General features: G+C 37.7%; 2 protein-coding genes and 1 long non-coding RNA gene across 3 annotated transcripts; all 3 read right to left on the reverse strand.

The window, feature by feature from the left end:
- Nucleotides 1-295: 295 nt before the first annotated feature.
- Nucleotides 296-2,248, reverse strand: LOC137585781 (protein RER1). The gene is made up of 2 exons (XM_068301719.1): nucleotides 1,698-2,248; nucleotides 296-1,629 (listed from the first exon to the last, which is right to left on the reverse strand). The coding sequence occupies exons 1-2, from the start codon at nucleotides 1,773-1,775 to the stop codon at nucleotides 1,084-1,086; spliced, it is 624 nt and encodes a 207-aa protein (XP_068157820.1). The 5' UTR covers nucleotides 1,776-2,248; the 3' UTR covers nucleotides 296-1,083.
- A 2,408-nt stretch (nucleotides 2,249-4,656) lies between these two features.
- On the reverse strand, nucleotides 4,657-5,934 carry LOC137584827 (aldo-keto reductase family 1 member B1-like). The gene is given in 2 exon segments (XM_068300395.1): nucleotides 4,657-5,724; nucleotides 5,727-5,934. Coding segments are annotated over 2 exon segments (954 nt in total). The 5' UTR covers nucleotides 5,800-5,934; the 3' UTR covers nucleotides 4,657-4,843.
- A 425-nt stretch (nucleotides 5,935-6,359) lies between these two features.
- LOC137584998 (uncharacterized) lies at nucleotides 6,360-8,673 on the reverse strand. The gene is made up of 2 exons (XR_011033516.1): nucleotides 7,802-8,673; nucleotides 6,360-7,722 (listed from the first exon to the last, which is right to left on the reverse strand). It is a non-coding gene; the product is annotated as an uncharacterized lncRNA (long non-coding RNA).
- Between the last annotated feature and the right edge of the window lie 17,848 nt (nucleotides 8,674-26,521).

Below are 26,521 nucleotides of genomic sequence, written 5' to 3' on the forward strand. Positions count from 1 at the left end.
AAGGAATTTAGATATTTGGGTCGTTGATATTCTTTTGGTATGAGAGTTTTAAAATGGCTATCAAATGTCAATATAATTGCCTCAGCATAATAAATATTAGTTCTTTAAACCAACTGCAGAATATTGTTATTGTTAAGCAGCATTTCGTTGCAATTTAAGGACAAAATTGGCAATTTAATAACTTTATCTATCATTGAATGAAATCTTACAGATTACATATCCAACTAGCTTGCGAATGGTTTAAATAATTTTAGAACATGTTACAAACTAAATTAATTTTACAATTTATAGATAGTTTTTTTTCACATTCTTAGGCTCCTTTATTCATTTGACGCACCACTGTTTACACTTCTTCTTAGTCATATAAGTTTTCCCATCTGTTTTTCTGTTCGTTTCTCTTTTCTTCTTTAACACTTCAATATAATTTAAATTTTAAGCTAACAAAAATTACTAAAATAATTAATAATGCAAAATATATATTTGTTTTTCTTTGATTTTTTGTTTTTTACTTGCTTACATACCTATAAATGTATAAGGTATTGATTGCATTCTATTGTATATTGATTTTGTTTTTGTTTTTTTAGCATCTATTATTTGGAAAACAAAATTATAGTAAAAAATTAAATGTTAAAAGTTAGGATTTAAATTAAGAATTGAAATGATTACCATAAACTGAATTCCATTTGTAAATTACATAAGTTAAACAATTAACAAATTATTTTGTTTTTATCGTGTTGCAGTTTTGTTTTTGTTTTGTTGGTTTTCATTTACTTTTTGCACAAGACGCCGCGACGACAACTCAATAAATACGAAAATAGGGCAGAAAAAACTTAGGCAAACCAAAAAAATATATTGTTGTTTCTCTCTTTGTCCTTCTTTTGGGTTTCACTAGTAATCCTCGATTGCTATAATTTGCGGTGGTTTTATAGAAGCTGCCGAAGCTCCTGTCCCCGCCGCCGCCGTTGTTGGTTTTTCTACTCCTTTATTATCCTTTACTGGTGACCCAACATCCTGGGTCTCTGCGTTGTCGCTAGTTGCTACTGTTGCTCCCGCTTGCTTCTCTGGCGTCTGTGCGGCTAATTGTCACTTTGAGTTCGCCCCCACTGAATTGGGTCCTGCCGCTCCAGCCGGATTGACAACCTTCTGATAGCGTGGTTTATTCCGAGTAAATGGCAAATACTTGTACTTAATCATATGCTTAATCTGTCGCTTCATCGTAATGCAGAACAATGTAATGAAATACATCACCAGAATGGGCCAAAATACGGGCACATTGAAAAATTCAAAGAATGTGCATATCAGGCCAATTAACGTACTCTTTGTCACCGATAACCAGAATTTAAATTCGGGCAATCGTCGAATAAATGGACGAAATTCCTCATTGCTACGTGTAGGCAAATTTGGGCCCTCATCCTCATCATCCTGGGAATAGGGATCGAATTCAGGATCAATTTTTGGCGTTAGGAACGCAATAAACAAATTAAGATGATATATGCCCAAGGCATAGCACACAATATACCAGCCGTGATACAGGAAAATACGTAAAACAAAGAGCAAAAGCAGGAATCCCGCAAAGCCCCAACGCAGACGAGTGTGTGGCGTGGAGCGATCGAGGTTGGATTGATAGATCTGAAATGGAGAAAAGGAAACGGATGAATCTGAAGCCAATTGAAGGATAAGCCGGGCAAACTACTTACCTGTGATAATCGTTGAAAGAACTTCTTGATGCCACCGCCAGACGATGTCGTGGCACTGCTACTGTCTTCATTCATCATTTTGTCGCCGCCACCTCTGTCTTTTGTCGCCTCTTACCATCCAATCGAAATTCAGACCCTCTTTCTGTTCTTTGACTTTTTTGTTGACTTTGACGTTGACACAGAATTTAGGTCTGTTTTAATTCTATCGATTTGTTTTTGTTTAAAAACAGCAAACAGAAAGCAACATTTAATTATTTCATTGCCGAATCGACGACGTTAGCTGCTGCTGCTCCTCTCCTCACTCTCTTGCTGTGCACAGCTCTGTTCTCTTCTTCTTGTCTTCTCTGAAGTGTCTGATGATTGTTGTTGCCGTTGGTGGAGGGTTTAGTCTGTTTATTAAGCCTTTAAATAGTTTCTAGTCCTTTGGGTATTTGTGTAGATATAAACTAATTAAATTACACTAAAGATTTGTCGGCAAAATTAATTTTTTTCTTTTTGCCAGAGTTCACCACGTCATTATGATTATACCAGGGACTCGTGTTGACAAAAAATATAAGTCCGGAACTAGTTCTAGCACATGATTAAATCAGAAGTAGAATATGTTTTTAGAAATCAAATTACACAGTGATAAGCTCTAAAAATATATAAAACAGGATGCGTAATCATATTGTTTTGTCTACATTTATTTGTTACATATTTGTTTTCCAAAATTCTTTTTATCGGACTCGATTTATTATTAACAGTGTTTCATTTTTAACAGTCTGTTAAATTAAACAGAGGTAATCTGGCAACGCTATTTCTGGTATTTGAGTGGGCGCTTCTTATTCAAAATCGAAAAACAACCAATGTATGTAAACTTTATAATTTTTCTTTTCTATTATTTTTTTTTATTTAATATCTATTTTTCTGTTCCTCATAAAAAATAATCACTCGTCAAGAAGACCTAATTATTTTATGGATAGATTATAAAAGTTTGCAGTTTTTACAGCCTAAAAATGTGAAAAATTTATTATCCTTAGCTGGGTGCCAATAATTTACAAAATTGACAAAACATATGTATGCACAAGGTGCGGTATTTTTCAATTCCCCCTTATCCAACACTCGTTCATTTGTATTAGAAAAAGTTAAGAGCCCCGTTCGTTTTTCGTTGGCAAAATTGTTTAAAAAAATCATATTTCCAGAAAGTTCTTGGGATTATTTTTCTAATGGGTTTATTCTCACCCGAATCAATTTGATGGTTATAGTGTTTATTATCCAAATCTTTATGAAAACTTTAGAAGAGAATAAGCAACTTTTGCATATGTATGTATGTGCTTTCCTCCGGTTGAGAGATACGCGGGTGTGTGTGTTGTGCAGTAGCGATCGTGTTGAATTTGTGTGAAAAGAAGCAGCAAACATAAAAACGATTATTAATTACAAACATAAAAGAGAGGAAATTTTTAATAAATGGTAAGGTAAGTGACATTGTATAAACTAATTTTTTCTACGAAGATCTTTGACCGTTTGCCGGATCAATTTTCTGAAAGATTGATTTCCGATTTTGCAGTGGTTAATTTCTGGCGCCTTAACTGTACTAAAAAGTATGCCGCAGCCCCTATTTTTACTTTATAATAAACGATGAATACATATTTTACTCCACATTTGTTTTTTTTTTTTTTAACTTGTCGCAGCTTTGGAATTGTTCCCCAGAAAAGTTGTTTCGAAACCCATTGCCCCCTTGTTGCTAATTTTTCGAAGAAAGAACGGAATATGCATACATTTTAGCCATTTTACCGTTAGCCGAATGCGGCAATTTTTATGCACACGCACTCAAATATTTGCCATTCTGTTCCAAATGCCGCCTTAATGTAGTTTCCAGATGGCAATCCAGGTGACGGCTGAAGGGTGTTGGTTGCTGTGAAGGGGTCAAAGAGATGAAGGAAATGTAACAAGAAACGAGGACGGGCGGCAGTTTGCCTTCAGCCGCAAGTAACAAATTGAAAAGGCAAACGCAACCTGCCGCAAAGCAAAAACGATTTCATTAAAGCTCTTCAAATATTAAAGCGCATTCAGTCAGTCAGCCAGTCACTCAGTCAGACAGTCAGTGGGTGGAGCATAAGCGTTCCACTATGGCTAACACTACCATCAAAAACGGCCCTACCCCAACTTGATGACGCACTTCCGTTTCAGCCTGATGTCCCACAAGGTGTTTGGCCACACTTTGGCTGAAACGAAAGGGAAAGGAGGTGTGGTGAGGTGTGGTTCATATTTGTTGTCAAAGTGTGCTGTTTGGTCCTCGTACGCAACATCTTCTCTCTACTGCCGCCATCATCATGTCTTGTTGGCGTTTTGTCTTTTTCCATTCCTTTTGTTGTCGCTGCTGTAGTCATCTTTTATTTCATTTTGTCTCTTAAGTGTCAGAGCATGAAACGGACAATATAATTTACATTCGGTATGCAAATGTTCCACTTTCAAACCTCCCCCACATTTGCCCCGAACAGAACCAAATATAAACAGACCTATGTATGTATGTACATATATATATATACGTAAGCCGCCATAGCGTTCGGAAATGGCAAATTTACAATAAAAACACAAAAGTTTGAATAAGTAATTTTATCAAAAAGGCAAGGCGTACGAATGAATCGAGGATAAGAAGGAAAGCATATCAAAAAGGGGCAGGATGTCGAGTGCTTGGGCCAACAATGCTCGAGAGCACAGGATAAACGACCACAATTAGTAATTTTTTACAGACAAACTTTGATTACATTTACATATGTACTTACATATGTATGTATATATACATATATACATACCTACAAAAATACATACAAAAACAAAAAAAAACCGACATGAAATGTAGATACTTATCGTCTATAACATAATATGAGCTCTCTCTGAAAAACATGTATTTAAAATACAATTATTTAAAGCAATGACCATGCGAAGTTTTAAGTTCTTACAGCCGAACAAAAATACGTTTGCAATCTATAACGATACAATTTTTAATTTTCAAACATTTTCGACTAATTTTAGCCCGTTTGCTCCACAAGAGTTTTACAGACCTGAATCAGATTTGCTATGATTAATTCATATTGCTTAGCATACACTGTAAAAGCTTATGTAAGGATTAAATTGAATTGTGTGGCCTTCTTGTTGCTTGAATTCTAGAATTCATCATTCTCGAATGGATGATGGGGATGGCCATACACATTGAGCAGAGGCACCAGACGTCCATTGCATTCAAAGCTCTCAATGATTTGAATCTCTTCGGGTGTCAATTCGAAGTCAAAGACCTGAAAATTCGATTCAATGCGATCTTTAGTCACCGATTTCGGGATGACAATGTTGTTACGCTGGATCTGATACCGAATAAGAATCTGTGCGGCGGTCTTATTCTTATTCTCAGCAATTTCTTTAATCTTAGCCTCCTCCAGGATGACAGGATCACCCTTCTTGGCCCATTGACGATTGGGTGAACCCAGAGGGCTGTATGCAGTAATTGTAATATTTTGCGATTTGCAGAATTCGATAAGTTTCTTTTGTGTTAGGTATGGATGGCATTCAACTTGGTTAATGGCAGGTGTAATTTTGGACACGGCCAATACACGTTCCACTTGTTTCTTATTAAAATTGGAGACACCAATAGATTTGACTAGGTCAGCCTCGACCAGTTTTTCCATTTCCTTCCATGTATCCACATAATCGACAGACGAGAACAGAGTCTTGCCATCCTTTTCGGCGGGGAAGAGCTCAGATCCCTCCTTGTAGCCCATAGGCCAATGAATCAAATACAAATCTAGATATTTAAGCTTCAGCGATTGCAAAGTGGTCTCCAAAGCGCTTCGAACCAAGTCGGGACGATGGAAAGTGTTCCACAACTTGCTGGTAATAAACAGATCCTCGCGCTTGACAACTCCCTCCTTGATCTTGGCTTCAATACCTTCGCCGACCTCATGCTCGTTCTGATAAACATGAGCACAATCGATGTGCCTATAACCAGCATCAATGGCAATTTTGACAGCCTCCGTGACTTGACCCCGAGGCTACCCCAAGTACCCAGACCGATGATGGGAATTTCGTGACCACTGTTTAGCTTAACCGTTGGTGCTTTGCTGGTCATTTTTTGTTGGACAGTTGTTGTATATTTGAGTGCGTTTGCTAAAAAAAAAGGATAATTTACACCACATTTACAATTACAAAAACTACTGAACTATTTTAAAAGATTTATTCTTATCAGGCAACAAAAACTTTGAAAATAAAAAGGTTTGACAACATTTAAAATGGAATTGACATGTTAAATAAACGTCAATAAATGTCAAATACGGAGTTTCCGAAAACCGAAACAATTGACGCAAATCGACTAAATTCGTATTCATATTGATGTAATAAAAAACCTCTCGCAAGAAATCATGTTCCAAAACAAAGCTTGCCATATTCAGTTGGTGGCTTTCATTTATAATTTTGAATAAAAAAAATTGTTGCCTTCTAGACAATGTCTATAATTTCCGTATAATATAATATATATAATTCCATTTGAAAAAACTATAAAAAGTTATGTGTGAACTAGGTAAAGAAAGAATGCAAATTCATAATGAAAGTTCCTCTTTAATGAATATTTGGAAATTGGAAAAATAGAATACAGAACAAACGAGATGTTCAGTCTCTGAGCAAATAAATAAGTAGTTTGTATACATTTTATTTTTCTCTTTTTCTTCTGTGAACCAAAACAAATTTTTAAACTACATAAACTAAAAATCTTTACATCAAATTAAATGAAAATTTTGTAGATTGACAATCACTTGAATAGGGTTGCTTCAGGTGCGCTTACTTTTATAAGCTTTGATCTGGAGTATTTTATGTGGTTGATATTCCATGGTCCGTGAATTCTTTATAGGGGCAGTTGCATTTGTCTGTCGTATGGATATGGGAAAAGTTTCACTGACATCATTCGAGAACGGGGATCTTTTGTTGAAAGAATAATTTGTCTCGTTGAGCTTCTGTTCGGCTGTACTTTGGTTTCGTTGTTTCTTCATTCTGTGTGTCACTAGAGAAGCAGACATAGAGGCAGAAGAGACATTCGGGCCCACAATATACGGGGGAGCAGCTGCACCCAAGTTGGATTCGCTAGCCGGGAAACGTGCAGCATTTCTTGAGATCTTACGAAAAGTTTGAGGTATCTTTCTCTCCGGTATTTTGAAATGTTTCAGTTTTTTGATGGGATTATTTTTTTCAACTTGAATTGGTAACTCTTCGCTGAAATCCAAACGACGAAAATCTTCTGCATATGGACTTTTAAACAACACATTGGCTGGAGATTTGGACTGTCCAGACGATTGCCTCTTCGGAGGAGGAGGAGGAGAAGGCAAAAATTCAGCAGAAATTGAATCTTGACCAAGTTCTTTCATCATAGTCTGCACGACCTGCTTAATATGAGAGCTGTGTCGCTTGTGTACCAATTGCTCCACATCCGACATGCGACTTTGAAGTGTCTCCAGCTTGGCTTCGACCGCGACCAAACGTGTTTTCAAGTTCAGAAGGGCTTCTGCAAATAACTTGGCATTGTTGTCCAAGACTTTCTGAATGGAATCCCGTGATATTATCTCATTTACGGCCCGTTTTAAGTCCTCCATACGAACATACTCAGCATCGACAGCCCGCATCGCTTCTTGGGGTTCATCTAAGCGTTTCATTTCGAGAGCAACGTCACGTTGGAAATTCTTGGTCCTCATCACTAAAGCCACTTGTTGATGTACAAGATTACTGATTGATTCGGTTGATGGATAACCGAGTTTAACGCTTTCTTCAGAATTGTAATGGCTGCCAATTCCGTTGAGTCGAGGTGTCTTCTTTGTAAGAGCAGAAGTAGTCTTCTTATTGAACGCTACCCGTTTTAGCGGCATTATATTTAAATTTCAATAGAATTTTTAGAAAATATACAAATTTTCAAATGTTCTTAACAATATGTACTTCACGTATGTAAAATGTGACTGTACTTTACAAATAGTTGTTTTGAAGCTGCTTTGACAACACGCTCACACGCCGCCTTTTCGTAATGTTATTTAATAGAATTGTCAAAATTAGTACATATGTGCATACTTACATTCATATTTGTATGTACCTACCTTTTTCAAAAAGAACTCAGGACTCATTTTTGCCACTTTTTCAATGAAGATTAAATAGATAATACCCTTCAAAGAGTCCCTAATCACAAAATTCTATAAGCCATTCGTCTGAGAAATCTATCCACTAGAAGTCTAGCAATTATGGAAAGCTAAATGATTTTTTCACAAAATTCAAATCCAAATCACTTGCTGACAAAAACATATCCTCCATTTCTTGAACTCTGGTTTCTTGTATAAATTTCTTTAACAGCCTATTATAATTTTGTTTCTTTTTCTCTGAAAGTAACAAAAAGGACTCCGATTCAGAGGTCCCAAACGCATCATCTGCGCATCTTGGAGAGTTGCTCGTACTAAGCTTTGGCGGGTCCTTCAATACAATAGTTTTACCTGTTGCCATTTTCTTTATGGTAGACTGCACTATCTCCAGTATATAGGATTCTTCAATGCAATGATCCTGTTGGATTGTTTTGTCCATCTGATCCGAAACTTTGTTTAACTTTGCAACGATTGAGCTCAAATGGTTCTCTAGATTTTGAATAGGTCGATGATTCCATTCGCTGTCTATTTTTAAAGTCGACTGATGATGATGAGCATCATCTGCCAATAATTTCATTTCTTTAGCTATTCCACGCGTGTACTCCCGAGATTCCATAATTTTGGTCACCTCGTCGTGAACTATTTTCTTGAACGATTGCTTAAAGCGCATCGTCAATTCAGTGAGGCTGCACTTTCTGCTGGTATTGGACGATTCTACATCCATATTCGCTGACAGGTTGTTGGCTTTTAGAAAAGTTTCGTTAGAAATATTTTTTACTACTTAAAAATTAGTACATCTAACAATTTTGTAAATAAAAAAATTTAATTTAGATTCCGATAACTTTACTACTTTTGTAAATTTAAATATATTTATGAGCCTACATAAAATTTCCACAAATATGTGACACAAATGAATAAGGTGGTGTCTTGAAACTTTTTACATTGCTTACTTTTTGTTGGACTCAAATATATATATGCATAAAATAGAAAATATTGAATTTGAAACTATCTATTGACTCTGAAAAAAATTAAATGAATAATTATCAATGTCTCTCAAAGATTTGGAAACCGAGACATTTTTAAAACATTTGCATATCAAAGCGACCAAAGCAAATATTTAGTGACCCGTGACCAACGAGGGACCGAGTGACAATGCCAGCAATACAAACAACCAAATTCTCGGTTTGTTGGTACTTTTAAGTTTCATTAATTTACTTTTACGCCCACTTTGGTTACCAGTCATACACACACACACACACACACAGTTGGTGTGGCGAGAACACAAAAACATTCGCTCTAGTGTCAATATTTTTGCACAGGCTGTTGCTCCGGTTGGTTCCGCTGCATTGCCATAGCTCAGCAGCAACAGGAATAGAAACAGCAACAGCAATGGCAACGGCAATAGCAACATGTTGTAATGGAAAACAAACACCAGCAGCGATGTTAGCAAGGGCAACACCAAACACACACACACACACACACTCTTACTAGTTGGGGGCACCAATAGGCAAGGCAAGGAGAATTCAAACAAACGCAACAGACGGCAGTGGCGGCTGTGACCCTCTTCCCCCCAAACCCCTCGTCCTTTCCTTTTTGAAACCTCGCAAGGACAAAGGAAATAGAAAAGAAAAACAAACCAAGCCTCAGGTCAACGTCAACTGCTGGTGCAACCGCAGAGTAGACCACCGCAGTTTCTTTTCGTTACAACTCTCTGAACTCTGGGGCGAAGCCACACAAAATGTAAAATAAGAGCGCGTAAAACAAGCAGTTGCCGCTTAAAAACTGTTTGCAGTTATTAGTCCTCCTTGGGATAGTTTTAATTAAGGTCCCCTCCGCCTTCCTCAATCAGTGTCCACCATCGTGTTTAGTTAGTTACATAAGGAAATCTCAAAGTGTTTAAACACCCCAAATCTCAAAGAGCTAACGAGAAACTGGTTCATAAACTGGACCAACAAACTAAATTTAGGTTTATCAGCATTTATATATAAATTTACCTAAATTAACATGAACATGGAGTAATAACTTGTATACCATTTGAATTTAATATTATTCCTCCCATGCAGATTGACAACTGACATATTTTAAATATTGTTTAGAAAAGACTAAAGATTCCCATTACTCAAATGAATATTATGTAAATTTGTATAATACAATTTATTTATAGTTTAAATGCATTATGCAAAAATAAAATGAGAGAAGAGAAGAAAAAATTAATCGAATTGTTTATAAAATTTATACTTGAATGAAATTCAAAGCTAAAATTCTTTTATTTTTCTCATGGCCCTTTTTCCGAGTGGCAACAAACAATTTAAAGGCATTTTTTACAGCTGAATGAACTTTCATCCCAAAGACCAAAAATAAATGCGCTAACCCATCTCAACCATATATATGTATATATCTTTTTATGTGTATGTGTGTGTTAGCTTCAAGCAAAGGCTCCTTCCTCTTAATATGGAGTCGGGGGAAAAAAATGGTTAGATATGGCCAAAGCCACCATCCAGCAACATCTCCCAATATCCTTGTCTGTCTCATTTGGGCCATTGCGGCAATGTCAGGCCGGCGGCTGTTGGTCATTTTGTCTTCGATTTACTTTTTCAAAAACAATTTTCTCCCATAATGATGAGACTCTTCCTTCGTCTGTTCCTAGAAATCGTCCTGCCCTCCTGCTTCCCTGCCTTCTGCTGCCGATGCGTTCATCACATTCTTCTTCATTTTTATGGGCATCACAAAGGCATTTTCTGGCCCTGCCAATTATTATATTGTCTTTAAGTGTGAGTTGTGGGTGAGTTTGTGTGTATGTATGTGTGTGGATAGGGAATGAAGTTGAAGCACACACAAACGTTTTCCCCCTCCTCCTCCTCATCCTCCTCCTGGAGACCAGTTATTATGACCCATACATATATACATACATATCTGATTTAATATTGGATATAGGCAAATGGAATGGTCCAAAAGGCAAATGGCAACTTGATTTCTATAACAAATTAGTTTATTTAGTTATGGTTCTTGATGCAACATTATTTGTGAGTTTCATCTTTGAAATTTATGCGGCATACATATATACGTACATTTCATTCCCCCTCCCCCCCATTATTCCACCATTCCTTTTTCGACAAAATATGTCCGTTCAGCAATGGTTTTGACATCAGACGAAACAAAACGATACGCATGATGCTTGTCTATCTATTAATTTCTCATTGGCGCCAAACATTCCCATGCCAATTGTGGAATGGCATGGAATCGTCCTGAATATATAGCCTATTTCTCTGACTTCATAATCGAATCGAAAACTATTGAATCGTGCCATGTCATGTCACGGTCATATGCTTCTTTAGGCCAACATATTTCTCTGCAGACATTTGTTCTGTTTGTTATGCACAATACATGTGTCTGCAACTGAAATTGTTTTGCCATTTGAGACAACTACCGCCTTTTGGGTGCAATATGCAAATTATAACATTCTGAGTGATTAATTGTACATACATAGATACATACATATATCCTTGTACATATACATATATACAGAAATACCTTATCGGTTTGTTCCTGCACGCACATTTTGAGAGCCTTCACATGCAATTAGACACGAATGAATGAAAACTTTATGGACTGCTTGAATACATTAATAGTTGCTGTTAAATTGTTAAGAAAGTTGCATAACGAATCAAGATTGTTAACAAAATTTTTAAGATTAGACACCTTCGGCCTTTAAAGTCAAAGAAAATTTAACTGCCAACAACATTTTCATTACGAATTCCCCATTTGCCTTATTCGTTTGTGCCCCACTACAAGAGCATCCAAATATTTGCTTAACAAACAAACAGCAACTGCCTACATTGTAAACAGCCCACGGCCAATTAACATTTGCATCCATTGCATTTACAGCATTTGGTTCACTTTGATCTGGCCTACTACTGTGGGATTCTATCGATATCTTTGGCATCTACATATGTATGTGTATGGGTGTGTTAGGCACCCAGCAAGCTTTTGCCATAGTACACACGTCAAATAGAAGTAAGAAGGAATACGCACCCTTCATTTTGATGAGCAGTACCAATGATGAATCATATCTTTCCCAAAAGTAGCACTTCACCTTTTAAAATCAACTATGAAAACTGAAAGTACTCCAGTATTGATTCTAGTTTTTCTATTATTCATTTAACAAAATCTCAACTTTGTGAGCTTTTACCTGCAAATGAAATGCTAATGTTGAAAACAAGTTTTCTGATTTGGTTTAGAGAAGGTCTCACCGAAATGCTCACTGGGTAAAGCAAAGTTCTCAATCGTCCTGATTCCATATGCATACCAATGCAAAAGCCTAAAACTTGAAGTGGACTTGGGCCTACAAATTTGCATTTAACCCAAACAGAGAACACAGAACACAGAGAAGCCCTTGGAAAATCTGCTAAATGAGTGACGCACGCACATCGCGAATAATGCAAGTGCCGGGATCAGGACGACAGTGCGTATACTTTTCAGCCTGTGTATCATTAAAATTTCAAAATCGTCCTTGCTCAGAACAATTAAAATTCAACGGACAATTGACACTGAAATCAAAGTCGAGTAGACATCCATTACATCATTCACAGTCATTACTCCTTCGTCTCTTCGGCCTGGCATTGATTTCACCATTTAATTTACATAGAGTTTTTCAGGGCACATTTGTGATTATAAATAGCAGCAACTACCTATATTCTCTTGTATCTCGATCTAAGGACATTTCCGCACATTGTCACGTGAGCATCTGGTGTCCCCCACTGCACCCTTTTCTTATCTGAGACGTTTTTGCCATATATGCTTTTGTTTGCTTTGGCTGGATATCGAGTATTTGGCATTGCCATCACGTTCCATGGGGGAGATGAAATTTAATTTAGCTTGTTTTCTATTTTTCAATAATCCTCAACAACAAATGCTAACCATGCTGAACTTTAACCAATTGTCGACCTGGCCAATAAACACTATGCATACATATGTATACTTTTGTGTGTTTGGGACACATATTTGCCAAATGTACACTAAAAGGTATACCCCAAAAAGCTTTTCATAATCTAAAATTTATACAAATTTGTTGGTTATTAACATATTAATGGTCTCTTGATTATGTTTTGTTTGTGGGATTTCTGTTTAAATATAAATTAAAAAAATTATTGCTTTTTTATAGAGTTTTTTGCAGTGTAAATTTGAAACACATAGGTGTGTGTCGTCTCTGTGTGTGTGTGTTTATATATAAGGAGTCTTTTTTGAAATCCTTTTGCAAATGCATTTAGAATTTATAACAATACCAAGAGAATATTTATTTGCTCCCCAAAAATGCTTTTGGGCAAGAAAACGTTTCCAACCCACTTTTATCAATGAATGCATTTGCAACTCGATGCGTGTTGCAAGTGTTGCATTTACCGGCAGTTTGCCACTTTTATCTCAACACAACATGCAAGAAATGCTCGACAGCTCAGCCTCCTCTCTCTCTAGGGTCTCTCTAGATTTCCCTAGCTAGGGACTGCTGCATGTCCACATTGAAATTTTCAATTGCTTCTGTTCTGCGGCGAGTTGAAGTGAGTGCTGAGGGTTCTGCATGATTTTCCGGTTGTTGGTAATCGAAAATCGATTGTCCTTATAAGTTGAATAACCAGCGACCCTCGTCACCCAAGCTTACAATTTAGATATCTGCATATTTTCCATATATATCTAACACACATATACTATATATCTATATAGTGTAGGTATTTTACATATTTACATATATGCATCTCAGGTTTTGTGCCCGGTGCACAAGTTTCCATACTTTTATTTCAGTTTGCGAGGGGCATATTTTGTGGGGCCATAACTTGGGTGAACTTTGATTTACATTTGTTTATTACCCTTTACTGCAGTTTTGGCCAAGCATTTGATATGTTTTGAACATCCGATAAAGTTTTCTGTTTGTCAACTGCACACGTTGAAATTTATTGCAATTTGTTTATGAGTGCATCTCAAATAAACCAATGCATAACTCTGGGCGAAATGGAGAAATGCATAGGAAGAACTTGCTTGCTGTCAGTTATAAATTGGCTTGTGAGATTCTAGAACACTTTATTCATTGAACTGCCAAAACTTATGGGAAACGGAAATGATAAAAGAAAAGATAAATAAAGAATAACACAAGAAATAATAAAAATGCAAGTGGCATTGACTAGATTACAAACCCAATGGAAAAATTCAAACGAATATTATCGAAAAAGTGCAAACTACAAAATAATTTACCTTTTTAACAATGTCGAAAAAAAACCAACCCATTTCGGATTGTGCTAAGCTACTTCTGAAATTACTAATTCGTTTTTTCAATTCAGAAGTGAAAATTACTGGAAAACTATTTAAGCGATGCCTTGAACTACCTTTCAGAGATTCTAGTCAATATTGTCGGAAGCAAGGATCTTACTTGCAATAATTTTTTTTGTAATATAATATGTATATTGATTAATAGATTATTAAAGATAATTTAAAACAAATAATATGTAATTGTTGAGTTCTCAGTATAACAAGCTCCCACTTTAGTTCTTTGTCTCTCAATGCCAACCCAACAGACGAATGAAAAGTGAGCCAACAAGTTGTGATATATTGCATGAAGGGCTAACTTTATCCATCTGGTACTTTTCTCAGTTTTGCTCCTCCTTTCCCCCTATATGAACCCACATCCGTTTTGCAAAATAAACAATTAATTATGAATATTTTTTTTAATGACGTTGCAGAAGGACTGCGAGGAAAGTGCATAATTATAAAGCCCCAGTACACTCTGGCGGGGAAGTTGGAATTAATTTGACAAGGGAATTCATTTGCATTTGAGAATTTATTCTCGGACACGGACACAGACACACATGGGCCATGCATGACTTTCACTCTCAGTTACAGATACAGATACGAACTGGAGGCCATGTCACGCAGACAATTATGTTTCCGCAAATACGAGAATACCCCTATGAATGTATACGTCGTATGTGTGTGTGTGTACATACGCATTAATGTAGATGTAATTTAGACTGACTGAATGTGTTTGTGTGTGTGGGTGTATCTGTGGGTGCGTGCATGTAAATCTTGAAGCGTGCTTTGGTCTGTATCGTTTATGGGAAAAGTTTTTTGCTTTTATGTGAAATTCGCTTAAAAAGTTCACACAGATACGAGGAAAATTAACATTTTGTCATTTGAATATTAAGGAGACCTCAAACAGGACCAACGACACAAACAGACACACACACATACACTCACAGAGGTCCTTTCACTTCAGGAGTAAGCTCCTAAAGAGAAAAGTATAACGCGTTAAAAAGAGAAAGCCCCATTTATTCTGTGCCTTTACTTAAGCACCAGCATCTAGGCCCACGTAGATGGATGGGTTAAGGATTCCGCTCTCTTTTTTTTTTTTTTTTGTTTTCTTGTCTTTGTCTTTTGTAATCATTTATAATCGGGGCTATTATGTTAATTTGCCTTAATTTGTAAGTAAATAAGCCACATTTATGCGATTTTTGACAAATTATTATTTTGGCAAAAAAGGATGTATTGATATTGTAGGCTAATTGAAAATCAATCAGAGTTAAATAACAATTTCCCATATACATAACTCTTTGACAAACTGAAACTTTACCACTTATTACAGTAGCCTCGGTAACTCGAATATGTCTCATGGCCATTAACACATCGGACCAGAATGCCTGGTGTGGTTTTGGTATGTGTGTTTGTGTGTGAGTGGGGGTGTGGGTGTGCGGGGAAGAGTGTGTATGTGCGTTTGGGTTAATTAAAAATGAGCTGCGCATTAACATAATTGCCTAGGGATTACAATTGAATGATTAATAATAGCGCAGTGATTAAACGAAAAGGCTCAACAATGTGGACGAGACCGTCATCATGCCTTCCATATACACAAATACATAAACATAAATGTAAATATGTAAATGTGTGTAAACCGATTTCGACTGATTTGCAAATAGCCTGCGGTGAGTCCCGTACGGCATATTCGACTACGTGAAACTACCGCAAGCAAGCATATCCCTTTCTGGGTTAAAACACCCAAAAATGGTTGACTTGAATTCAAGTTTTAGTGCTTTGCTTTTCCACTCAATTCACGCATGAATATGCTTAACCAACAAATGGCATACATATTGTCTCCCGTGACTAAAACCGCAGACAATTTGCAATTAAAACCCACCCCCATTATCAAGGTTTGTCATCCTTTTACCCTGTGGCTTTGAAATTAATATGCTAATAGTTGAAATTTGGCATTTGACCGTGATTAATTTATGGCTTCTCATCAGGTTAAATTTCGTGCAAAGATTTGTGGTTAACAAATATTTTGGGTTGGCCTAAAGAGGAGAGAAGCTTAAGCTCTTAACTAGTGATATCCCTCTGGCCTTGAGGTCTGTATATTTTAAGTTTTTTGTTTTACTGTTTGGGTGGGGTCGAGAGGATTAAATTTTCACGTATCAAATGTAATTAAATACATCCAGATAAAGAGAGAGAGAGGCGGAGCTCAGCTCTCTGGGCTTGCCACAGAGTCGGGATGTAAACCAATTCGGTTGATTCGTTGCTGAATGTGGTATGGTCTCTGGTTTAATTTAATTAGGCCACAATTCGACCAGCCGAAAAGAGCTGAGAACGATGCAGACGGGATGGGCAAAAGTCAAATTGTTAGTGGGTTGATATAAAAAAAAAAAATGCCCATAATTGTAGCAAACATAAAGTTCGCAAAGCTGAGCTGAATGTATGCAGAATTTTGCGATTCACTTTCAATCTGACGGCATTGAGTTTGACCTGGGCATCTCTAGAGCAGACAGCAGCAGAGATTCAAGTTCGTTCTAGGGTCACAGGACTCGGGTCGATGATTTTTGTTCTTTCTGGTCTCTTTTTTTTTTTTTTTTTTTTTTGATTTTTTTTTTTTTTTTGCTATACGTTTCTCCGTTTTTCGTTTTCAATTGCTAAACGACACTTTTGTTTCGATTTATGGCGCCGTAAAAGCCAAAAGTGGCGCAGTTGTAATTTTACGACTACAACGTCCAATGGTTAAGGTAAGGGGAAAGAGGTAGTAAGGATTGGGGGATGGCAAAAGAAGTAGTAGAAAAGTCGGAAACGGATGTGCGAGTGAGCGCGGATCTCGTTTGAGTGCCGACGGCCCTTTGTCGGATTTTGTGTGTTTTTGTGCCGCTCTGTCAACGCTTTCGATTTTTGCAGCTTTGTGTCATTATAACAGATTTATATAGACATCGATGGAGTAACGAGCCGCGGCAACAACAGCAACAGCAGTGCCTTTTGCTATTGCACAAACGATTGATTCGTTTGTGTCAATATGGAAAAGAAGAAAAAAAAAAATAATAAAAGGGGAGAAAAAATACAAAATGACCATGGAGGCCATATTGTTTGCCAACAAGTTATTTTTCACAATTTTCGCCGCGTTTTGGACCAATAACTTTCCATGCGATTGCTTTAATTTTATTGTACGATTTCAATTTATTGTGCATTGGACAAACAATTGGACAACCTTTTTCTCTTTTTTAAAGTTTCAAACCCTTGTCAATTAATTCTCTTTAATTCATTGAAATGAAATTCACCCCAAATCTATTTGGGACAACAACATTATCATGTTATCCTTAATAAATTGATTCTATTATTGTTTTGCTAAATTGCCAAAAAAAAAAGAAAAATAAAAAGAAAAGAGAAAAAAACAGCCAAATAAATAAACTGAAAATTTAAGGACCAACTGAATATGGATTTATTGTTGCATGGATTGTGGACTTCAATAGAAATTGCTTTCCCCACACATACACTCACACACACACATACACACGTAAACAGTTTGGGGTAATATTTTCGCAAAAATGGCTGGGAAAAAATATAAAATAAAAACCAAAGGTTTATTTTTTAAAAGCCTTTTACTTTACTTTACTTACTTACTTACTTTACCAGGCCAAGATGATGCTGCCGCCGCGCCGCTTTGGCAATGACAAAGAAAGAAAGGCCCATACCAAGGCAATCGGATTCGGGAGCATTATGCGACTCCTGAACAATATCCTGAGCCATCCCGATTTCCAAGACCGGCGCCCCAAGTCAATTCAATTGTGAATATTGAATTTCGTTCAATTAATCATCGAAACGAAAAATGATGATGACGTTGATCGAAACCGCGAACGAATTGATGCGAGGGTGTCCCTCCCCTCCCCCACAAAACACAATCACAATCATACGTACAACGGTCTCTTCACGTCAAGTTAAGTGAAGCCTTTGCCTCGTTTGTTTACGTTATTAATGAATAAAGAATTTATGGCATTGCTTTTTGTTTGATATATTCGATGCCATCACAATTCCTTCGGGCAGTGCGCACGCATCATGAGTGTTCTCTTTCCCAGACTCCAAACAAACAAACGCTGTTGGCTCCGATTTTCAGTCACAGGACTATGGTGGGGAATACCATTTAAAATCTGAGCACCAGATTTTGTAGAGGCAGCAAGATTAATTCACATATAGGCAGAAAACTGAAACCTGGGACCCTCCACAGGGAACGTGTTTAAAGTCAAACAATGGTGACAATATATATACATAGAGGCTCCGGTTGTGGTGGCGCCACCTTTGGAGATAGAGAAACGGAGCAAAGACCAAGATGAAGACGAAGACAAAGTCTTGTTTTGTAAAACATGCATGAGCAGACATCAGAACAGGAAGAAAAACACACACAGAATAACACACGAAGGATTCCCATGTAAGAAGTAAAACAAATCCAAATCATGGCAAAGATTAAAGCGAATCCGAATTCGACGTCAATTATGTATGCGCACATGGGACTGATGTCCCCGGGTGTTTGATTTCGCATAACCGGGGGGTTTCTTTATCATTATTTCCCCCATAGAGTAAAGGAGAGAAAACTTCCCCCAATCTCCGATCCCCTGTCCCAAACGGAGTTGGCTTGCAGTATGCAAAGTAATCTAAGCTCTGTTTGCTTTTATACAAATTAATAGCGAATAATCGGGCATGTGACTGAGTCTCTTATATATACACACACACATAGAGTTCCCATTGCCGCCTGTCCGCTGAACACGCAAATGTGCACAGTTCAAAGGACACATGATGAGGACGACAACGACTTGGCAGGGATGAGGAGACGGGAGGACTCAAGATGGGGTTGAGTTTCTTAAGAAACCAAATGCAAACAGTTGAATAATATGGGGACACGTGTTGTGATGTTTATACGAGTATTTCGTAGCCGTTAAGCCTTTTCACATGCCACTGCCACTGGCACTGAAATAGAGCCAAGTTGTTTGACTAGGCTCACGGGAAACCGGGTACGAATGGGTTCCTGTGTAGCTGGGAATTACATGAAGTATATTAAATATTTGCTTACTGTGGGGGCAAAAACACGAGTAGAGGTATCTACAGTTGAGCTTTCCCTGAGGGGAATATTAAATATGGTTTCGTTACATACACTAAACTAATGTAATTCACAAAACCCAAGGAAGCCATTTCAATCTATTTGGAAACGCAAACCAAAACAATGTAATTAAGCTTTTTTGCCCATATCAAAGTCAAAGCATCAGGATTTTAAAATGTCATGTTATAGCCGGCTGTATGCCAAGCATGGCGAGTGACGGGGCTGACGTAGCGAATTAAATGTGGATTTCAAATCGAAGTAAAACGGTGCAGGAGTCCCTTTTGAAATACTGCCGAGCATCTGACGCCATTTGAATGAACCTTGGCTGAAACAGAGAGAGCGTGAGTGGTCATGGTTGTGGGCGAATGCGCGTGAAACTGTCAAATGCGCTTACAGCCGGATTATTTTCACCACGTAAAAATAATCGCATTAATTTGTTGGACAAGCAATTAAAACGAACGACTGGACTGCATCAATGAAGGGTGGCTCTGACTATCTAGCCAGCTATCCATTGAGATGCCAAAAGGGAAATAAAGCAACAGCAGTCCATACAAAATGCCCGAGAAATACATAGAAGTAGCAATTACGCGCGAAAAAGGCGAAAAACAACAAGAAATAAACGGAATACACAATTCTTGTACACAAAAATAGGGTGGAATGAGATGGCAAATGGAAATAGACGAGACACAATGTAAGAAATTACAACGAAGCACAGGAAAGATAGAAAATTGTGGAAAGAATAGGCAAAAAAGAATGACTTCGAAGTACTCAAGACGTTTGTGGTTGGGTGGTAAACGAAGCTCACGAGGCGGAAATCAAAAGCCACTTTCCCGTAATTGCGTCGACAGTAAAAGCAGCAGCAGCCGAGGAGGGTGACGATTGGGTTGGGAAAATGCCTGGGCCCAATGACACTGGGGAGCAGAGAAGCATACCACCGACCACTTCGAGGCGTTAATGAAATGCACACAGATAGAGAGTGTATCGTCGTCATCTATGTATATAGCTATGATGTGAGTGAATTGAAAGCGAGCTTCATGTTTTGTATCTCAAGTGGTTTTACCATATTGCATTGAGAATGCACAAAGGCCAGAGACAGAGAGAGATCGGCCCCTTTAAAATGATTTGGCATGTGGTTACCAACCAATGAGCAAGCAAGCAACAGCATCATCCAATTAGTAATGAAAACCATTTTCTTAATGATTAAGAACAACCAAAGAATGTTGTTCTTGTAAAATGGGGGAAAGTTAAATGTCCGTGTCCGTGTTCGTGTTCGTGTCCAGTGTCCCAGCAAGGACTCTCTAATTGAGAGAGAGAGAGAGACAGATGAAAACATTTGCACAAATTTGCACCAGCAACTGATTTAAGTTGTGCTTTGCTTAATTTACTACAAAATTAAATTGCAGAAACCGGAATGCCTTCTGCTATTTCGAATTGCTGTTGCTGTTACTGCTGACTTTTTGCCAGATGTCTGCTGCGTGTCCGGTGAGCCTTTCACGTACACTTCCTTAGTGTTAGAGCCTCTCTATTTGGCAGTTTTCTTCTGTCCATTGACTTGTCTGGTTTTTTGTTCATTTTCCGCCTCGTAAGTTAAAGAAAACTCCCTGGCACTCTTGTGGGCAGCTAAATGAGAACTATTGTTTGTTAACAGTTTCGGGGCGAGCAAGCAGTTTCATTCAACAATCTAATTTTTATTTTTCGGCACCTTCCCCCCAGGCCACACATTCTCTACGTCTTCGTCTTTATGTCGGTCCATTCGTCTGTCATCGCCAAACATTGTCTGCACTTCTGGGGTGGCCGTTAGGCAGCGACCTCCATTCACTGAAGTTCACCAGAAGAAAGAAGCTCCACTTCTTTTTCGAGAGACCTTATTTAAGTAAGTATATGTACCGTCTGACGTGCGCTTGGCTATCCGTCCCACAGTTCCGCCCATCTTCACTTGACCCAGTCGAAAGTTCGCAAAACTTATGTGAGTGTGTATATGTGTGTGCCGCTGATTGGGTGCAGTAGATAGATCGGTCAGCCAAAAACTCCTTTGCTCATTCAAGTGCCTTCTTGCCGCCTTCAAGTGAGTGCTATGAGTGCTTAAACTGTAAGGATTTTCCCATTTAGGCCACAAATGGATTTTAATTTGTAGCCAGCAGGCAGCCCCTTCTTTCTATTTATGTTTCTTGAAAAGTTAAACGATTTGTCGTTAGTTGGCTTTAGGACAGATGCTTTCATTACTCATACTTGGAACAGTGAAAGGGAATTGAATGCCCAATAAAGACTAAGCCAATTTACCCATTCTGTATTTGTTGAATACAACTGACTTTTAGTTTAGCTGCCCCCATAGAAAGTTTGCGTTTCCGTCCTTATCTCTGTGTGTCGACCAAATTAATTGCCACCGCTATCCTCTGCGCCTCAATTCAACTTTGCTGAACTGTGTGTATTTACTTTTTCGAGCGTTAAAAAAATTAAACCATGCGAGTCTTTTTTTAAGTTTAGATAAAAATTAAAAAATTTAAATGAATTTCTATTAACCCGTAATAAGTAGTAGCTAAAAATGAATTTTATATATGTATAATTTTCTACTCAATTAAAATATATTTAATTGTTTAATGAATTATAAAAAACATTTTTAAACTAATGAAGTCTTGGGGAAAACCTTTCAAATTACTTGACGTCTTTATACATTGAATGCCAAATTGATGATCAGTTAAAAGAAGAATTTACTTCAATCCAATTAGCTGTTAATATTATAGCAAGTTAAGCATTTGCTCAGGTGTGTAACAAGAACTTTCCTACATTAATCAACCCTTTGGTTTCCTCTCTCTTTCTTTTTTTTTTTTTTTTTGGTTTAACTAAAACGAATGAAGCGTTAAAGGCTATCCCATCGAAGCTGTAAACCCAATTTGGTTTGGCAAACACGACGATGCTTGGCAAAGACAAGGGTACGGGCACGGATGTAGGCAGGTATATATATATACATAAACAAATCACCCACAAGTTTTACCCTTTGATCTAAAAGCAGACGTCTCGCTACAAACAAGCACAGAAAAATTTTCATAGAGAAAGGTTGCGTCTGATGAGCCGCATCAGCAAAATGTTTTGCTCCTTCCCTCCTCCACCACCACCGCAACTCAGTGGAATGCTGCAGTGCCAAGTTCTGGTCTCCTGAATGGGTGTCTGAGCATTGAGTCACGCACACATTTATATTCGATTAACGTATGGTCAACGAACTTTAAACATTTTAAACGTATTTTTCACATTTATTGTACAGACGAATGGTCGCCTATTTCAACTAGATTCATTTTTAAAGCGAAAAGTTTTAAAATTTAAGTACCCCTGGCAAATAGGTAAACACATTTAGTATATCGTTCAAATTTGTTCAGGTTGTTTCAAGGCTAATTTCACTGCTTAACCAATATCGAAACAATCTCGATGGGCGATTGGAAATGTATCCTTGAGCCAGGATGCAAACGGCCCAATTCAAAATGTCAAACTGCTGGCATAAAAATCGTATACAATGGTCGAACAGTTTGGGCCATCAAAGTTTTCGCACACGTAATGAGCTGCTGCCAAGCATCTGTTGACGTTTGTCCACGCCCCCTGAGTACTTCGTCCAGAACCCCAGTTTCAAATGGCACCCATGGACCGCTTGTTGAACTGCTCGTGTGCTCACAGAGTATTTATAGCAAAATGCCGATGCGAGCAACCGGACATCGAACGTCTGTTCTCTTGACTTTTCCGAAAGTTTACTTAAGCACTTTTAAAGGGCGATTTCCTTGTACATACAGAGGAGAGGCCATGCCCAAACCCGGACCAAAAATGATTTGTTGAATTTTTCTTCATTGAAGCGTTACGTAAAAAGTTTTATGGCTATACGAATTGTGTTTTCTTTTCGATACATACTTTTTTTTTTTTGGGTTTTTTTGCTGAGAAATTCTCTACTTCAACTAAAAGATAACCTAGAAATTATTAAAGATTGATTGTGCAGAAATTTCGAATTTCAAGTTGCAAACAGCATCATGATGTTGAAAAATTAAGTGCGGTTTGACTGGTCAACAAGAAGAACAAGTGGTACATGTGAAACATGTGACATTATGTGTGCCTGTGTGAGTGTGTTTGTGCTGCCAAATGCAAAGCCGGAAACAAATTATTTGTCAAGGCACATAGCATTGAGGCAGCTTGAGAGAGAAAGCTTATGTTAAAAACGATGATATGACAACAATTACAAGAAGCTGAAACAATTATTATAACAATCAGGACGAAATAAACGTTATTGGGGCATGCAAACATTTGTACCGAAGGAAAAAGAAGGGACAAAAGGTTACAAAACATCGCGCGCCTTTTGCATTTTATCCTTACTAACATACATACATATATACAAGTTATACAAAAAGGGATTACATTCGTTTCTTTCTTTATCTCATTTGGTTACTTTCTGTAAACAAAATTTGCAAAATGCTCGAATTATTTCACCATTATTTCTCAGCGTGTATGCCAAAACGAAGCAGCAGTAGCAGCAGCTGAACCTTTAAATTTTGCTTACGCCAACTGCCTGGCGACTCTTCGGCTCTAAAAAAACAAAACCCCTTACACAGACAGTAGAGACAGACAGACAAACAGACATACATACATCGACTTCAGGCCAGCATTCACCATTGTCTTTTACTCTTAATTTTGCAGAGTTTTTATTCTTCTTTGGCTGTTAACGAAGTTCACAAAGGCATTGGCCCGAATTTCCGACACAATTTCCACAGCTGTATGGTTAGGGAAATGGATTCGTGGTGAAGGCATTCTGAAGCAATGTTTGCTTGTATTTTATAAAATTGCTCATACGCACCCCCCAGCCCAGTTTTGTATACGCTTTCGCTAGGCAGCTGTTGTCTGGTTTGGTCTGGTCTTTTGGTCAAAAATGCTGACAATGGTCTTCGGTTCGTTTCATTCTTGAAGCTGAATAACAGTGACACATTCGCATTTTCCCTAGACATACATACATATATACATACCTAAAAACACACACAACCACCCACCTACTCTCAGATGTGTTTGTGTGTGTTAGTGTGGGTGCTCGGAAAAGCAAAGTGTCCGAGGATGAGCGCAACTCGGACAACATAAAACAACAAAGTTGCTTGCAACATAGAATCGCCTGCCTGCTGCGTGTGTCTATGCGGGATTATTTATGCTCCTTTTGTTGCTGTTGTTGTTAGTTCGTTGTTTGCTTTAATTGCCACTCACCCGGCCCGCCCACCCACCAACTCTACCTTCCTCTCAGTCCATCTTATTCTCTCTTCTGATCCTTGTTCTGAATTATATGCTTGATAAATTGCTGCAGCAGCAAATCATCGTCCACATGGGCGGACGTGTGGGCATCGTTATGGGTGTTAGCATCGTTATCAGCGACTCAGGAAATTAGTAAGTAAATCTAGCAAATGTATGTGCACATTTTGTATTGCACACTTGTACTTATGAATGGGCATTTTAATAGTTCTCTTTCTTTGTAAATTGGATGCCATTATGCCAACTGGAAAAAAAAGAAAACTCCTTCAAAACGATCACAAAAATTTAATGAACTCTGCTTCAGTAAACACGCGGCAATAATGCCGCCTCTTTCGCGTCTCAGCCACACTCACAATGTGAGTTCATTAAATATTCCCATTGTTTGAAAGCAGCAGCCAGCACGATAAAGTGCGTTTAAGGCAAATTAAGGTGGCTTTAATGGGAAACACGCGTAAATATTTCTGTCATGCTGTTGGTGTTCGGTCCTGTGGTCCCACTAAGGCAACAAAATGAGAAGAGCATATTAATTGCCATAGCGCTGAAGTAATTTTCACCTACTTGCTTTTAAGACTAGCCTCAGCACTAAAGAAAATTTCTCTATCATCATAAGTACAATTTATTTTTTACCTGAGAGGGGCAGAATGGAAGGGCTGGAAGAATAGTTAGTTACTCTGGAATGTCACTTTATGCCGTTTGGTTAGAAATTGGCCACGAATGAAAGGCGGCTACTCCTGCCACCCTTCATCATCAGCCGTAGCCTTGCAATGAATTCATTATGTTCAGCCTGGCCAAGAGTTATTTAAAGTTAATTGCTCTTTCAAAATGCATATCCGCACCGCAGTCCAACAAGCAATTTATATTAACTCAACCTAAAAAAAAAATCACGAGTTTGCTTATCCCAAGGGCAAACATAAATATGTTGCTCAAATATTTGTATTAAATCTTTTTAATTTTTAAATGATAAAATCTACCTAAATACACATATTTATTACCATTTAATCATAATATCACGCATACGACATGTTGTTTATTATACATAACTAACCAATTCATGAAAACGTACCATAATGAAATATTTAAAATTTGTAGAGATAATATCCTTAAGTCGTTTACTTTGAAACGAAAATGAATTATTGTTTGAAAAGAATAACTATTAAGCGTTCCAAACTTCGAACAATGTTGGGTTTTTACTTTCATGTTCATAATTCAATTTTGAAGCCCTCAGCCCATGCGTAATTTATCCCAGTGAAAGTGCCTCGGTGTACTGAGGAAACATATTACAGACCTACATCAATACAAAAGGTTGTGGGTGCTGTTAGCAGACGGCAAGTAGAATATATCCCAAAATATTTGGGGATATTTTCTCTTAAGGACATTTTCATTCGGAACTCGTCGTTGTCGTTGGTCGGAACACTCGATAGGGAGGGCGCATTTGCATTTTGTGAGGCCAGATCTTGTAAACATGAGATTTTCATATTTATTTTCATTTTGGCTACGTTCCCTCAAGAGTGCCTCCTCACTCGATCCTGTACACTCCAACAAAAAGAACAACAAAGCGCATCACATTCGTCCTGCTGGGCCGCTTTGGGTGAGGGAGCACGTTCTACAAAATGACTAATAATAAGGATAACAAACGAAAGGTGAACTTCATGCTGGAAAAGAGAAAAAAATTTACATAATTTGAACATGGTAGTTATATTTAATTTTGAATAATTTCAGGATTTGTTGCAAATATTTTAAGGCGATTTATTTTGTAATTCGCTTATGCTTCTTTTTTCTCTCTTTCTGTATTTTTTTTTTTTGTTTCTGAGTCGCAGAAGCCACGTGTGCGGGCGTTTCAGCAAGCGCGTGTTTAATCCACATATTTTGTTTTTCGCCCAGTCTACAAATTTGAACCAGCCACCCAATATTGCAGCTGTGTGGGTGTGTTCATTCTCTGTGTTCATTGTAAGCGGTAGCATGGCCGTTAATGCCGTCGAGGATGTTGTTAGCTTCTGTCATGTCCTTTTATTACACCGAAATCAATATTTATTAGAGGATAA

The sequence above is a fragment of the Drosophila tropicalis genome, unplaced genomic scaffold, assembly GCF_018151085.1.
Source record: "Drosophila tropicalis isolate 14030-0801.00 unplaced genomic scaffold, ASM1815108v1 contig_878, whole genome shotgun sequence".
NCBI classification, from domain to species: domain Eukaryota; kingdom Metazoa; phylum Arthropoda; class Insecta; order Diptera; family Drosophilidae; genus Drosophila; species Drosophila tropicalis.